The sequence below is a fragment of the Centruroides vittatus genome, unplaced genomic scaffold (genome assembly GCF_030686945.1).
Source record: "Centruroides vittatus isolate TY-2023 unplaced genomic scaffold, ASM3068694v2 scaffold_435, whole genome shotgun sequence".
Classification (NCBI taxonomy): Eukaryota; Metazoa; Arthropoda; class Arachnida; order Scorpiones; family Buthidae; genus Centruroides; species Centruroides vittatus.
The window spans coordinates 4,080,915-4,097,100 of NW_027122708.1; the positions used below are offsets into that span (position 1 = coordinate 4,080,915).

A 16,186-nucleotide genomic window follows, 5' to 3' on the forward strand; every position below is an offset into this window, starting at 1 on the left:
ATAACTTATAACAAATCTTTTTCTATGACATTAATCCGTTCTTTACAATTTTTATAAATAGAATTATTATTATACACATTTCATATGTAGATATGAAATGACGATAAATTAGATTTGTGAATTAACTCCGTGGATGTCGCCAATTTTGTTCTTCCTAAATAGGGTGACATCCACGTAAATTCAATTTAGGAAGTATAATTACTTCGTTATCTTATTTAGATTACATTAAAATTCTCGAAAAATAGTCAATCAATGGATCGTCGTAAACAGAAACGGATTAAAGATAATCATCCGAATTTTCGGACGGGATAGAATTTAAATACAACTAAAACATTAAATTATATTACTTGGTTACATTAAAAACTGCCAAAAATTTTCTATAATTCAATTGAAAATATATATAATAGAAATATTTTCAAAGATACAAAGTGTAACGAATGGAAAAAGGGAGGACGATAGGCAGGATGTATGAGAGGACTTCGAGATGAGGGCTCATATCCTATTCAAATTCTCAACAGGGACGAGAACTCACGTCCTATTTGAATTCTCGATTTTCCACGGATAGTTCGGACCAGAACCTCTTCTTGCGGATCGAATACGCTTCGTAATGAGCGGAGTTGAGATCATCATCTAAATTTTAAATAATGGGTGCATTTTTTTAATAAAAATGTTTCGTAGTATAGTTCACAAAAATATAATCCTATTACAGGTGTAATATTACTCTCACGATCTTAAAACTAAGTCAAAATCCTCGTATTCTGTTAATATTTTATTCTAAGATATTCCCTCTTAATTCAAACTGATTTCGTCGATTCTTCTACTGTAGGCGGCATGGCCTTGTGATAAGGTTTTGCTCTATTGTTGGGAGAGTATAGTTCAAATCCGTCCAAAATCTGAAAATAATATCACGGATCGTTTCGCATCCCTTATCCATATTAAATGCCTTCATTGCAATTCAAATTGTCTAAAATACGGAAATTATAGCCAGCCAAACACACTCCCCCACTATATATAGCCTATATGTTTATGCCTCATTAATAAATTATTTATTCTTTTTTTTTGTAGATAAAAATCTTACACTTGTAAGATATTTATTGCAATCATGTCCACATTCTTATCATTTTTCTTGCATAATTAACTGATTATTATTAATGAGGAATAGACTAAGCCATATTTCTTGCTATTATTATTTCATCCAATATGAATCTATATTAAGTAAAAATTTTCCAGATTAATATAAAAACAAGAAACTGTTTTTCAATAGAAAAATTCTGCTTACTGAACAGTTAAAGATTTATTTATTATATTAAATAATAACTTTTGGATACATTTTTAATTTTCTAATAAATCCTTTAGACTGAATTTGTTATACATTAACAAATTAAGTCTAATTAATTTTGTAGAGTACATGGATGAAGCAATTATACTATTTTAAGTAAGGAACTTACGAAGTTATTTAGAGGTTTAGGTGGCATAATGAAGTCTACATAAAATATTTTATTTCGTGTAGTGAATCATTCAACGTGTAAAATTTAGAAATCAATACCAAATCTGATTCTGAAAAGAGATTCGGAATTGGGAATTGACTGTAAATTGCCAAAGTTTGATATTAAATTCCAAGTTTTAATGACAGTATTTAAAATAAATTTATTGTTATAGCTTGTGTAAATATACATGGCACATTTAACACTTCTAGAGTAAATAGACTCGAATTTAACTATTACATTTATATGATTATCCTTTATGTACGAGTGTCAAATAGCTTAGGTAAGCTGAAATAAATCATTTCAAAGTTTCTAAATATATTTTGTATTCATTATCAAAAATCAATAATTTTATTAATTTAATGTATAAAAATTTGTATATATGAATACAAACAAATAATGAAATTCATCAATAAATTTTTGAAAGAGTTGAAAATAATTTCCTGTACGGCACATGTTGACTTATTAATTTAATGCTTATTAATGTAGAAATAGTGATTAAATGCTAGCATTTCAGTTTTATGAAATTGCCCGATTTAAAAGTTTTAAAAATTTTCATGTATAAATAGAGTATGTATTGACAATCTATCGTTGAACGAAAATAAACTAGACGAAACACATTCCATGTTGTATTTTCTGCATAAAATACTGTAAATTAATAACAGAATCTTTAATTTTAACTATTAAGTTCTTTATTTTTATCCAGAATAATAACTATTGTTAAGGGAAAAGTGTTGAATAATTCTTTAGTGAAGAGGACCTTCTTAGCAAGACCATTATGGGTTCAGCCAGGCCCATGATGGGGTCACCGGGTGATAAGGGACGGACGGGACCAGACATATCCGGATGGACCAACCCCAAAAAATTCCTGGAGGTTTCGACCCGTCCGAATTCGATCCCGGGTCCTCATAGCGATAGGCTGCCATCTTAACCGCTCGAGTTATTCGCGACTATCTTATAATGAGTTATATAGTTGGCTCCAATTTTGTCTATTAAAGGTGGGCGTGACTCGCAAACGTACTGACCAGTTTAGATAATTTGAATCGAAAATATTTTCCATCCTTATCTATAAAAATAAGAGAATCCGGATAAGAATGAAATCGATTTCTCACAGTGGTAAGAAGGGCGATAAGATAAAATTCGGAAGGGATTCGAACTTGGCTTCTTACGGTAATCGGAAATTTACAATGCTAATCAGAATACATTAATGCGTGGCCTTTTGATAGACATATGAAGAACTAATTTGGCTTCAAAATTTACTCAATAACGTTGCGAATTAAAATGTTGAAGTGCGGCGCAAATAAATATATAAAAAAAGATAGCATCTGATGGTCGAGGAATATCATTGTTAAATTCGTTTAGGCATATTTAAGAGCAGCAGATTTAAACAATTATACGAAAAAAGTAAAGAAAATCCAAGACGATTTCATCATTAATTGTTTTTAATTACACTAATGTCGATAGAAAAAATATCAACGTGGAAGTTACCCAAATATAATCACATTAAAAATCGTCTCCATCGGAAATTATGTGATCACATTTAGGAAGAAAAGAATATGTGCAGAGAATATTTAATGCAAGAAAATATTTCCAATCACGGAACTTGCCCCGCGTTACATAACACACATTAAAAAGAAAAAAATTAGATTTACTGTCAAACGTTGTTGTTTTACATTTTAAAAGATCTTTGGTAATTTACATAAAATTGCAAAGATTTATGAAACGACTGCTTATATACTGTATTATGTTTGCTACTTAGAAAAATATATTGCTATTTTTGGAAAATACATTTTCCCATCTCCAGAAATAAGCCATTCTACATTTCGATTGAAATGTGGTGATTTTAACGCATCCTAAACGTAATTTCCTTCATTTTTAAAGCAATTTGTGTATCTGCCACAAAAAGCAAACAATTCAAAACACTTTGAATAGTACCTTTATTTAGTTCAACAATTTACGTCATTTAGAATAATAATATGAATGTTGTGTGTTAACTGCTATCTTAGGCGGAAAGAGTTAAGAACAAAAATCAAAATAAAGCATTAATAACTGTATAATGCTATTAATAATACATCACGAAATCTCAACACATTAGAAAGTAGTATAACGGTAATATTCATTTTGTTTATTATATTGTTTTCGAATATGCCGTATGCTCTGTCTATTACATAAGAGATTATAAGAAATCAATATATAACACTAGAAAATGGAAGAAAAACAATCGCCGCAAAAAGTTTTATTACTCGTCGTAACGTTCATGCATTTATGTTTATTCATTTACTTTTTTATACTGTAATAAATATGCTTTTGAATTATTAATTAATATCTTGAATTATCTACACGCGGTAGATCGATTTATTTTAATTATTAACATTCGTGAAATAGGACTGATATTTTTTTAATTTTTATTACACAAGCATTTCTTCGATCTTTTCGTTACCAAAGTTCTGAAAATCCAGAATAATCTAATCTATTTTATTATAAATGTATTTCTTTCCTGTCAGATCGTACCACATCATTTATTAGCACGGAAAAGAATTTCATTCTCTTAACGAAAATAATGCAAAGGGAATGTTACAAAATGTTAAAAATTGTTGACATCTTCTGAAGATTACTAACGAAGAGAAATTTTCTTATTTTCTTCGTTAACAAAGTTGTTGACTGAAAGCGCTTAACAGTTAAAAGATGAAAAGCTGTGAGAATAACTGGAATAAATAATTGAAAAAAAGAAGAGGAAAAGATATTCAAAATTATTCTGTTAGAGAAGGGTCGAACGTAGATATTATTGAAAGTATTAATAAAGGAAATCAAAGACAAAATTTTCTTAAATTAGAAGATGAAAGACCGGTAACATACATTTCGAGTAGTGGAATGGAAAAGGAGCAGAGAACATGAATGGAGAACCTCATTTATTAAAGGATGGACGTGGAAATAATTGCTTAATTCGCTAGAAATCTAGAACATAAAAGATTACGAAATAATTATGAATCCGAAAATTCATATATCAGTCCAAAGGTAATGATCAAAGCCTTAATAACTTAAAAATTTAAGTAAAATGTTATAATTATTTAAAGAACAGTTTTAATATTATATTTTAAAACCCGAAATTAAAAAAAAAATAATTGTTTAAAATAATTGAAACACAAATTCGTGTGCTAAAGAAATAAGATTTAATTCAGCGTCAGAAAACTGTTAGATAAAAACAAAAATGTAACATTTTATTTCTTAAAAAAAATCTGTTTAACACAAACAAAAAGATGGCCAATAATCTCCTGATCCATTAAAAAAAAATCTTGAAATTACATTCGAATTCGGATTACGAGAGAGAAGAGATGCGGAATCATCCGCACAAAGATATAGGAAACACTTGAACCAACCTACTAAAAAATTGTTTATTTTAATTATAACTTTTTAATCGTGTTAAATGATACTTTTTAATCCAATTAAATGTTTTTTTTTTTAAGTTTTAAATTCAATATGGTGATAACAAAGAAAAGAAAATTAGAAATTCCGTTATATATACATTGATACGGTTAAACATATAAACCATCTTGGCCACATATAATGTGGTGTAATCGACTTTCGTGAGTTAAAAGCACCAATATTCATCTCTTTTTTTTAAAAATAAAAACTTAACAATTTACCGTAATATGCTGTAAAACATATATTTATTGCATTGCACAGTAATTAACGTTCCAGGTTCTCTCTTTTTGGTTAAAGACTAAGGTATAAATTAAACGACACCATTTACTTCCAGCAAAGAAGAAACCTTATTTCTTCCCGTACAAATCATAAATTTTGCTTCTCATTGGCTCACTCATTTTGTACTTAACTGAAACTGCTCTGGGCACAACAAATTACTAAAACGACAACATAGCCTAGCAAAAACCATTGACACAAAGAGCACTTCTTTGCATCCACCACGTTATCTTATGGAGCGTTACCAATAGTTAAAATATTACTCCGTCAAAATTACGAATTTCCTATTAAAATTACAATACGTTTTTCGTGTTTTAACAGGTCAAATCTTATGCGATCGACCAAAAACGATAAAGACTGATCGAATAATTAACGCCTACAAAACTACTGATAATATTCTTTATAGAATTATATTCACATCTTTAGCATTTTGTAGGCAACTGTTTCTCATCTGTACAAATGGTTGATTGAATTTGGGGGTTTTGTGGCACAAGGGCCTAGGCTGGACATAGATTGCACAAATTGTAAAGATGTCAATGGTTATTGCAGACGAAGAAAAAAAAAATCTAACCGTTAATAGGAAATAAATTAAAATCCATTGCACATATCTCCAATGCTTGAAAATCTTGGCTTCCGTTAAAAATTCGATTACAAAGAGAGTAGAGTCATTCAAAAGAAATCAATTCCAGTTGGAAATAAATTAATAATTGCGTTATTATGTAAATTCTCTGCTTTTTTCGACGTACTGCACTAGATGCACTTAAGTATTGTGTTTCTATATCTTTTTTTATATATTCATAGATATAATAAAAATATATCAAAATTTCTAACTCCTTTATATTTCATATCTCTGCAACCGACGTTTAGTCGCATAAATATTAACACAAGTTAAGATAATTAATGAAATATTATACATCCCATACCGATACCAGTGCCTATTAACAGCTTCTTTATCTCTCAATCTGGCTTATAAATTTAATAAATCTAACCAAAGTTTCTGTGAAATATCACACGATAGCATAATTATAATTTATGTCTATCATTCTAGCAGCAGATAAGAGGGATAAACTTATTGTAATAGCGTATAAAGCATTTAAAACTTACTTTACTAATTAAATAACCATCAAAATAATTTAACAATTTATTCGACAAAAAGCATTATTCAAACTGACGTAAATTTAATGCCTTTAATTTTATTTAGAAATATTTTTAAAGTTTGAGATAGGAAAATAATTCAAAATATAACTTAGTAAATCGAATACTTGTAATTGAAATTAATGACCTGTTTAAAAACATATATATATATAGCAGGGGTCGCTCTGGAAAATTTAAAAATATTGCCGCCATTTCGCCACTAGTTTTATTTACTAATTAATGCAGGTGCCGGTAGCCTCGTCAGTTTGGAGTCTGGAAAGCAAAAGTAACACGTTGAACTCACTAGGGCCAGACGTTGGTGTTTCCGATTCGAACGAAACTTGGTGAGCACGTAGCCTTAAACACAAACAGTTCCTTGTCCAAATAAATTGAAATAATAGGACCCACTTCTCAAGCGTTTACAAAAAATGGGCCTTTGAAAATTCCTTATAAGTCTTTGAAAGTTTCGTATTAAGGAGTGGCGAATAAGACGCTAAGCACTATGTAGGTTTGATCCTTTGGTTCTATTTTACGTGTAACATAATTATTTTACCGCGTTATTATTGCTATTATTATTCCTCACATTTAAAGCTTATAAAACAAGAGGTAAATTGTGACGTCATTTCCTGTTTACAGAAAACGAGCCTCTGTAGATTTAACTGTTACGTTATTAAATAAAATTTTCTTCATATTTATTTTTATACATGGTGGTATTGTGATATTCGAAGTGTAATAAACATGAGCGCACGAGGAAATTGTTCATAATATTAACAATTAAAAAAATAAAATGCTGCGACTTGCTATCTTATTTTCGTATCACTTGTGTGTGCAGTAACGTCTGAAGTTTATTCGCTTGTGTATGGAAAATATGCGAAAATAATTGTGAAGAAATAAAACCTTTATTTATCGACGTAAGAGAGTTAAATCTACAGAGGCTTGTTTTCGCTAAACGGGAAATGACGTCACAATTTTTAATCTCCTATTTAATATAAGATTTAAACGTGAAGAATAAGAATATCAATAATAACGATGCGATAAAATAATTAAGTTACACATAGAATTAACTAAACTAGATCAAAATTAAAACTCCGAAGGTTCGAACCTACACGGTCTAGCTCCAGGATCTTATTCACTCGGCTAACGCCACTCCAGGACGTGAAACTTTCAAAGACTTATAAGCTAAACGCTAAATTTTCAGAGGCCAAATTTTTGGAAACGCTTGAAAAGTGGGTCCTATTATTTGGACAAGAAGCTGTTTGTGTAGGGCTACATGCTCATCAAGTTTCGTTCGAATTGGAGACCCGAACGTCTGGTCCTCCCCTTGCTAGCAATAGGAATCATTTTTGAATAATTTTTTAATCAATAATTCCGAACAACACATTTGATCACAATGTTTAAACAGTATTTCACAGGTTGTGTCATGTCAAAATTTTTATTTTAGTCTACTGAAAAAAGATCAAAACGAAAAAAAGCCCTCAAAATTTCTGTCAATCGCTAGAAAATCCCAATCTGGAAACTTTGGGCGGAATTGCACAAAACTGCTTTCGGTTCTCGACGTCACTTCCCTACTTTTCTTCCGGAACTTGTCATGTACGTCATGAAATTGCTAGATGAAATTGCTAGATGTGTGGTTTTCACGGGACTCCCATTATACGGTAGCCTCGACATGTTCGAAGTGTGATTTGCGATTCAATTTCACGTTGAATGACGAAACAAGCAAACTAGGATTTTTATCGCCACTTTAATAAAAATATCGCCAAGTGGCGATTTTAGCGCTATCAGCGCGACCAGATATAGTTCTATCTTAATAGTCGCTGAACATAAAAATGTTTAATAAAAATCATTACATTAAAATGTATTTGAACATCTTCAAATTAACTTATATGTTTAAGAAACATGACCCTCGCGACCTTTAACCACTAAGATTTAATAACATTAATGCCCCTTATATACAAGTTGCAGTGTCAAATTTCATTTCTTTCCTAATCTTACCTCACCCAGCTAATTCATTAACAAACAATTTCCAAAAATATAAATACAAAATTCTAAAAATACGAATGTAAGACTTAATATTTCTCAAAAATATTGATTATTCAACAAAATAACGGTATTAAAAAAATCATACATACAGGTAACCTCGAATAATGCGGTTAATTGGTTCCGTAAATATACCGCACATATCGAAGTTAACAATCAACGGAAATATTGGAAAATTAATTAATTCGTAAATTAGGTCATTAAGAAGTCGTCTGAAATCGTAATTTTTTTTACATTTATATTCGCTTGGGCGGAGTAAAAACATGGAAAATGAAGAAATCAATTAAAAAGAGTTTATTGAAGAATTATTCATTAGATTTTAAACAAAATATAACTAGTTGCACACGAAAATAAAAACAAATCGTGGAAAATAACACATTAAAGATTGATTATAAAGAGTTTAGACTAGCCACTGAAGTAACCCAAAAAGAAAAAGCAAAACAATTTTAAAAATCAAGCATAATATCAAGCAAAGGCATTGACTGCGCAATAATTGCTGCATTCTTTTTTCTTCGTAGAGTTTGCTGTAAAAGCCGAAATTTCTTGTGAGAAAATAATATAAGTAAAATTCCTTAAACATGTACAGTACAGCATAACGATTAAGTTAGTACTGTACTGTACGTGACGCCAAGAACATCAAAATACGTTTAACTGAATTTTTATTTTATTTTATTTTTTTCTTTTTGTTGTAGTAGTAAATCGCAAGCCTTTATAGTGCTATTATAATAAATAACTAAGTAAATAATACAACTCGATGCCGGTTTTTGTAAAGTAATGCTTGTTAAATTGGTACCGTTTCGAGATACTAAAAGAAACATGTATTCTACTAAAAAAATTATCTATCGTTCAACATAAGGAATACATTTATTATAATTTTCCAAAGCGGCGTAATCAATAATTTCTAAAATGTAAATATAAACTATGAATTATAAAGTTTGTATTTTATATTTGAGATTTTAATATGCCTACGAGTAGCTTCGTCTTCCGTCCTATTTGATTCGTCCTGATTACATCACGTTTCTGTATTTATTGGGCTGTAATTTGAAAAAAATTGTACACCTATAAATTCTCACTGTCGTCAGTCAGCCTGTCTTTCTTTCATCTCGAGAACGGAGTTAGATAGATGAAAGCCGAAACCGGGTATGGAAATATTAAGGGCAGGCGGCCCCGATAACTATATAGAAACTTCCGATGCAAACCGGAAGTCACGTTATTTCAATTCAAAAATTTTACCCCGAAAGGTGTTAGATATATGACCGGCACAACTATATTGTTAAAGGAAGAGTATGATGTACGGAGCAAGCCACTACTAATTTGAAAATTATTAAAAATTGAAACCCGGCATTGTGACGATGTCACAATAAATAATTGCTCGTATTAATTCTAATTTAATTCTAATCCGAATTAAAACAATGAACGATTTTGTATTTCGAACGACATTGTTAACGCCATATCACATGACGCTCAAACTCGAATGTAGACCTCGCTACAATAAATAATTCTTATTCTTTGACATATTTCAAGTTTAACGCACACTCGAATTAATACCGATTTTAGAGGCGAGCAAACGATGGCACTAAATCGAAATTTGTGTATTCATATACATACAGTATCTATAAAAGCAGTGTCTTCGGTTTAAAACATTTGGTAACGTCGATTAGATACATTAGACGAGATATCACTGTTTCTACATTAGACAGTCAACCGGACGGCCGAGACATCGATACGGTTCCAAGGGACCAGGCATCGAATCCGGGAGAACAAAATCCCAGGAAATTTTTTTTAATGGGCAATCTGTCCCGTCCTCACCACCCGGCCGCTCCCATGGAACGTCTTTTTCCATGCTCATGGTTCCACAGGCATGGAAAGAGGCCCTATTACTGTAATACACACACAGCGAAGTAAAAAAATAAAGAAATTATAAAACATACGTACACACGTACAGTACAGTGTATTCATATATAATGCAAAAAACAAATATTTTTTACATTTTATTCTATATTATTTTACATTCGAAAAAAAAAATTCAATTTTTATGTGAACGGGAAATAGTAAAATGAATTCATAACAGAATAAACCTGAAATTTGCATTAATCAGCAAGTTGCGAATAAATTAATTTGGAAGTTCTCGAATAATGGCCATAAAACTTTGAATAAATTAAATATTAATTATACAAATTCGAAAAATTAATCACGAAATTGTTTTTAAAAGAATGTAAAATAATATGTTATGCCATAAACCTAAAATTTTATTATTCTGAGACTATATTATATAAAATTTCGTTACGTAGTTGAACTATTTTGAATATAAGAATGCTACAACAATAATTTTTTTTCTCGTTAGTCGAGAATTCTTTCTAAGTTTATCTCTGACTACTGCAATACACATTTGGATCTGGTTTCTTTGTCAATTTAAAGTAATTACAGAAAAAAAATCCAAACAGATAATTTATAATTCTAATGTACAGTCTTTTCCAGAGTAAAGAATACAAAACAACGTCACACGACGTCATGTTTGAATTTTCGAAATTCTGTTCTATTTTATTTAATTTCGTTGCTTAGCTACGGAAGCGGAGTGATACGCATTTAAGATCCAGTACATCGGCTCCATCTTTACTCTGGGTAAAGTGGCTAGAAAATATAGTGTCAAAAGCGCTTATATTCCTCTATTATAACCATTCACCGGTCCATACATCGAGGTTAGTGACGTCACAGAAAAGGTGGGCTGATGTCAATCGTAGCGCTACTTTCGCTTTGGCTACATAATATCCATACAACAACATTGAAAGCGATTAAATTTGTGTTTGTAAAGTAAATATATCCATACATAGTAAATAAATAAGTTGTGAAAATTGTTTTAACATATTGCTTGAGTCTAATGTTCCTAACTCTGAAAATACACTAGCAGAATTTACAAGAAAATTTGATAAAGGTGGTCTGTCATATCCCACCAAAGAACTGCAGCTCTTAATGATGAAACTAGAAGATAACTATACTTTTTCATTTAGTGTAAGAGAACTGCACAAGAATTTTGTACAAGATGTTTTAAATGATTTAATTTCAATGAAACGTATCAATCTCGTTGGCTTCAGTGAACATAAGAAATTGTCACTAAATATATTGTAAAATTTCACTCACTGACTAGATTACATTTCCTCATGAAGGGTCTGAGTAAATCTAAAGAATACACTAGAAAACAAAAATTCTACCTAAAGCAGAGGCGAATCACAGCCTAATTCTGCAGTTGCAATACGATAGCTAACAATAAACGGTTTCATCCAAGTTTCTTCTGACCTAATTTTAATTTATAGATATTACTCCACTGTAAGTTTTAATTCCTTTCTTTTTCTTGAAAATGGTTTGACATCTACATGCATATTTTAATCTGTAATTTTTTAAGAAAGATTTTTCAAATATGCAGTGTATGAGTAGTAGCATGAATTTTGTACCGTTTTCGAGAAACAGCTGCACATTAAAAAGTTTAGTTTATATGCGTGGGTACTTGGCAGTAGGCTAATAATCATTTATTTGTTACATACTTAATTTTGTAATTTTATATTGGAACAATAAAGTAACAATCTGCCTCTATATTTTATATACTGTGTAGAATTTAAATGTAATTTTAATATTGCTTTATACTATGTCACATAATACTGTATGAACAGTATGCAGTATTATGTAACTGATGGCATTTGCCTAATAAAGTTCTATTCTAAGCCAACACAGTGGAAGAGGTTCACAAAGCCATATAAAAGCTACATTTTATTATTAAAAATATGATAAATTCTGTATTTTTTAGTAAATATGAATATACCTTGTTGGTAATAACAAGAGTAGATTACTCTTGTACTCTAAATAATACTTATTTGTACAGTACTCAACAGTTGTAATGTAAAAATAGACAATATAGTGTAGGCTATTTGATTTAAAAAGAATCTTAATTAGCATTAATAAAATCGAATTCCTTCATGTATAAATGTTAATACAGTAAGACCCCGCTTAACGCTGATTCAATATAACGCGGTCTGCTTGACGCCTAAAAAACGCTCAAAATTTACGCTGATTCAAATTAACGCGGTATTTCATTGATTCGTATACAATACAATTATTCCCAAACACGAACCAATCAGCAAAAGGTGGCAATTCGTCGTAGCGCTGAAATTCTCTTAAATCTATGTTTGTTTTGTGCAATTTTGGAAAAAATATATCACCATAAGAAATATCGATTTCGTTTGGCAAGAATTAACCGAGAAATGCATGAATGGAGTGTGGAAGAAGTTATGGCTCAAGGTATCCAAGAATTCTCATCGAGAAGAGCCTATCGCTGATTGTTAGGTTGACAAAATTGTCAACTTAATCGATACAGGAGATGTAGACGAGCAGGATATTGGGGAGTTACTGCAGGTTTCTGGCGAGAGCCTTACCAACGACGACCTTCAAGAACTGGCAGAACAAGAAATTTATGTAGAACTGAAAAATAGGGATTTTGAAAACGAAGAATCCAAAAAATTTCTCTACAGTTTTCCTTAGTAAAAGTTTGGTAACGATAACCGAAATCGTTGATCAAATTGTACCGAATGATCCAAATTTTGATAGGATGCCAAAGGAAAACCAAGCGTTTTGGATGCGATCTTCTGCTACCGACATTTGCTTAAAGAAAGAAAAAAAAGCTACACGACTTTATCGCAAAAACAAGAATTTCAGAAGAGCCAGGACCTTCGTCACAAAAAATTAACTTTACATTTCTGTGCGCGTATGTTTGTGTTATTTAACATATTTTTATATAAATTTTTGCATAACAACATAACTTAAAATTATAGTAAAATTTGCTTATTTTTTGGTCGCGTGTTCCCTATCTCTATTTACTCTATGTTAAAATGGTCTCGTTTAACGCTGTTTCATTTAGCGCTTCGTCGTCTAGGAACGCATCCCCGTGTTAAGAGGTGTCTTACTGTAAAATACTATATAATAATTGATTGCTTGTGATATGATTTATTATCGATCTAAATTCTTTTACTTAGCTACAGCACATTACTCCACTTAAAACCAATATAAACATAGGATGATACAGCCAGTGTAGCACAACGATTGACAGGAGCGCCTCTTGCGGTAACCTCCAATAAAGGGACAGAAAATAAGCTCGATTCCGACACTATATTTTCTAGCCACTTTACTCTGGGAAATACAATAATATGCGATTTTATTTTATAGATTACGGCATCAGAATTTGGCTATTCTGGCTTAAATACGTTACTTAAATATAAGATTATTTTTTAGTACTTATTATTTTCGAATACAGTTCTTAAAAAATTATAAAAAAAATTTAAAATACATTTGCTGAAATATTCAATTAATATATATTTATTATTACATAATAATGTGTTGAAATGTGTTAAAATTTAAACGCTGAAAGCCTGAAATATAACGATATAAAATACAACAGCATATGAGGTGTTTTGTTAGAATAGTGTACAGTACAGTACAATATACACTATTACGTTCTTTGACGTCATTTTACACTTCTCTATTACAAAAAATATTGCAGGAAAGATGTCTAACTGACGTAGAAGTTTACATTATGCCTACAAAACGAATACACCTAAGGCAATTAGTGCATATAATTTGATATAATCAGCTCAACTAAAAACTTCATTAATTTAATTTTTAAAATGGTCACCAATTTGTGGTACTTCGTTTTTTGTTTAAATTCCAGCGTGCGTTACTAGCGACATCTAGGAGTACTTTTTTAAATCACTCTAATATTCATAATTTCGTTACGAGATTTAAAAGAATTTCCCTAATGAAAATTTAATTAATTAGACGAAAATCTCATTAAAAATATTAATTGTAATTTAAGATGATTGACTTCACTTTAAATTGTTGCAAATTTGCATTTTTACGGAAAAATCTTAAATTCCTTTAAAAGAATTATTTTCAATTTTAAATTCATTAAAATTTAATTTAAGAACATTTATTTAAATACTAATTTAAAATACAATGTTGTTTGAAATGTTTGAATAAAATTGCTTTTTAAATATAAACTTAAACAATTAATTCTCAAAGTTTAAAAGTAGAAAATTAATAATATAATTTCTAAGATATGTAGAAACATATTTACCAGCAGTAATCATCTTACATATAATATAAATATAAATAAGTAAAATCCAATAAATATATAGTTTTAAAATCATTATTTTTCAATTTAAAATAGAAACAGATGTGGAATTTAAAACAAAACAATGTTCTAAATGTTATGAATTTCTATTTCAGCTAGGTTATATGTATTAAAATACGACAATATTCTTAAATTGCAGTATATTAAGACAAAAATAATTCAATAGAAAACCGTCTTTTTGATTTTAATATTTTCTCCATTTTTAAACTTAATATTCTCTTTATTTCATATCCTTTAACTCCAAAAAGGCAGTTTTTACTCCTATTGAATATCATTCTTATATATTGAAATATTCACAAATTTAAAAGTTCAGAATGACCATTCAGGAATTGTTTACTGTAAGCACACTGGAATATTCAACCGAAATACATTAACGTAGATTTAAATAATTTAATATTTAATTAAATTAACACCAAATTATCATTACTTCTTTAATACCGAATATTCAAAAAATAACTAGGTTTATATAATGGAATTTATAAAAGATTATTTGTTCATTTATTACATAGTATATTACAAACTGTGCACTAGAATGCAATCCTTCAGTTGCTATAATCAATAAATAGATATATAACTCATTTTAAGTATATAACAAATAAACATTCACTAAATTCTAGTAAATTACCATTTTTATCCATCCATATACTTATTTAATTTATCATAAAATGTATATATAAATATATTACTTGTATGCAATAAATACGGAAATGTGATAAATGTATATAAACGATATATGCAATATATTATAATGTAAAATTTTCTAAAATGCATAATATGCATACATGTTGCTTTAAGAATAAAAAAAAAATGATCAATTTGTATATTTTCTGCAATAAATTATTTAAAATATTTAGATAATCCATGCTAAATTCTTAAACCTGTGACACGGCTCTATATTCTTCCTAGATTAAAACCCACATCACTTCCGTTACAAGTGTTCTTTATTTATGCCTCGAAATATTAAATATTAACTTATTGTTAATATTTAATATTAACAATAGTTACATAGTTTACATAGTAAAAATCCTATAGTATTAAATAGTAGTAAAGTATTATAGTGTTTATTATAGTGTTAAATAGTATATACCTGTAGTCAGTCCTTACCTATTCTATTAAACAATAATGTAGTTTTAGTAATACAATACTATAGTGTATATACAGTATATACCTGTAATAAATCCTTGTCTGTGGAATTAAATAGTATAAATCCTTACCTAATAAATCTTTGACTTCTTTTCTGGTAACGAACAAATTCAAATTACCCTCTGAAGACTTTAAATTTATCAAAAACAATGATAACTCAAGTAAGATAACTTTCAAATGAAACATCTTCAAATGTTAACTTAGACATCGCCATTAGAAAATAACTGAGATTTTTCTCTCTGGTATTGCCAGTATACGTTAATTAACGGTAACCGAAACATAATTACAATAAGACGTAAACAAAATACAAAAATGATATTCTACTTATAACAAGTAACTGAGTAGATCCGCTCCGATTAAGAATAAAAGCAAACTTCCTAAAATTGACGTTAGGGGTGTTTAACTGACAATGTAATTTATAGGTAGCGACGATCTGTAAACAATAGGGGGGAAAAACATTTATTTATACACGTTATAATTGAAACTTATTTCGAATATTTATTTATATATATTA

General features: G+C 29.5%; 1 protein-coding gene across 1 annotated transcript in view; it reads right to left on the bottom strand.

The window, feature by feature from the left end:
• The window catches only part of LOC136989057 (tyrosine-protein kinase RYK-like), a 56,255-nt gene extending 40,180 nt beyond the window's left edge, over positions 1-16,075 (bottom strand). The window contains exon 1 of the mRNA XM_067287148.1: positions 15,744-16,075. Within this exon, the coding sequence (XP_067143249.1) occupies positions 15,744-15,858 (115 nt within the window). The 5' untranslated portion in view covers positions 15,859-16,075. The remainder of the gene's footprint in view (positions 1-15,743) is intronic.
• Between the last annotated feature and the right edge of the window lie 111 nt (positions 16,076-16,186).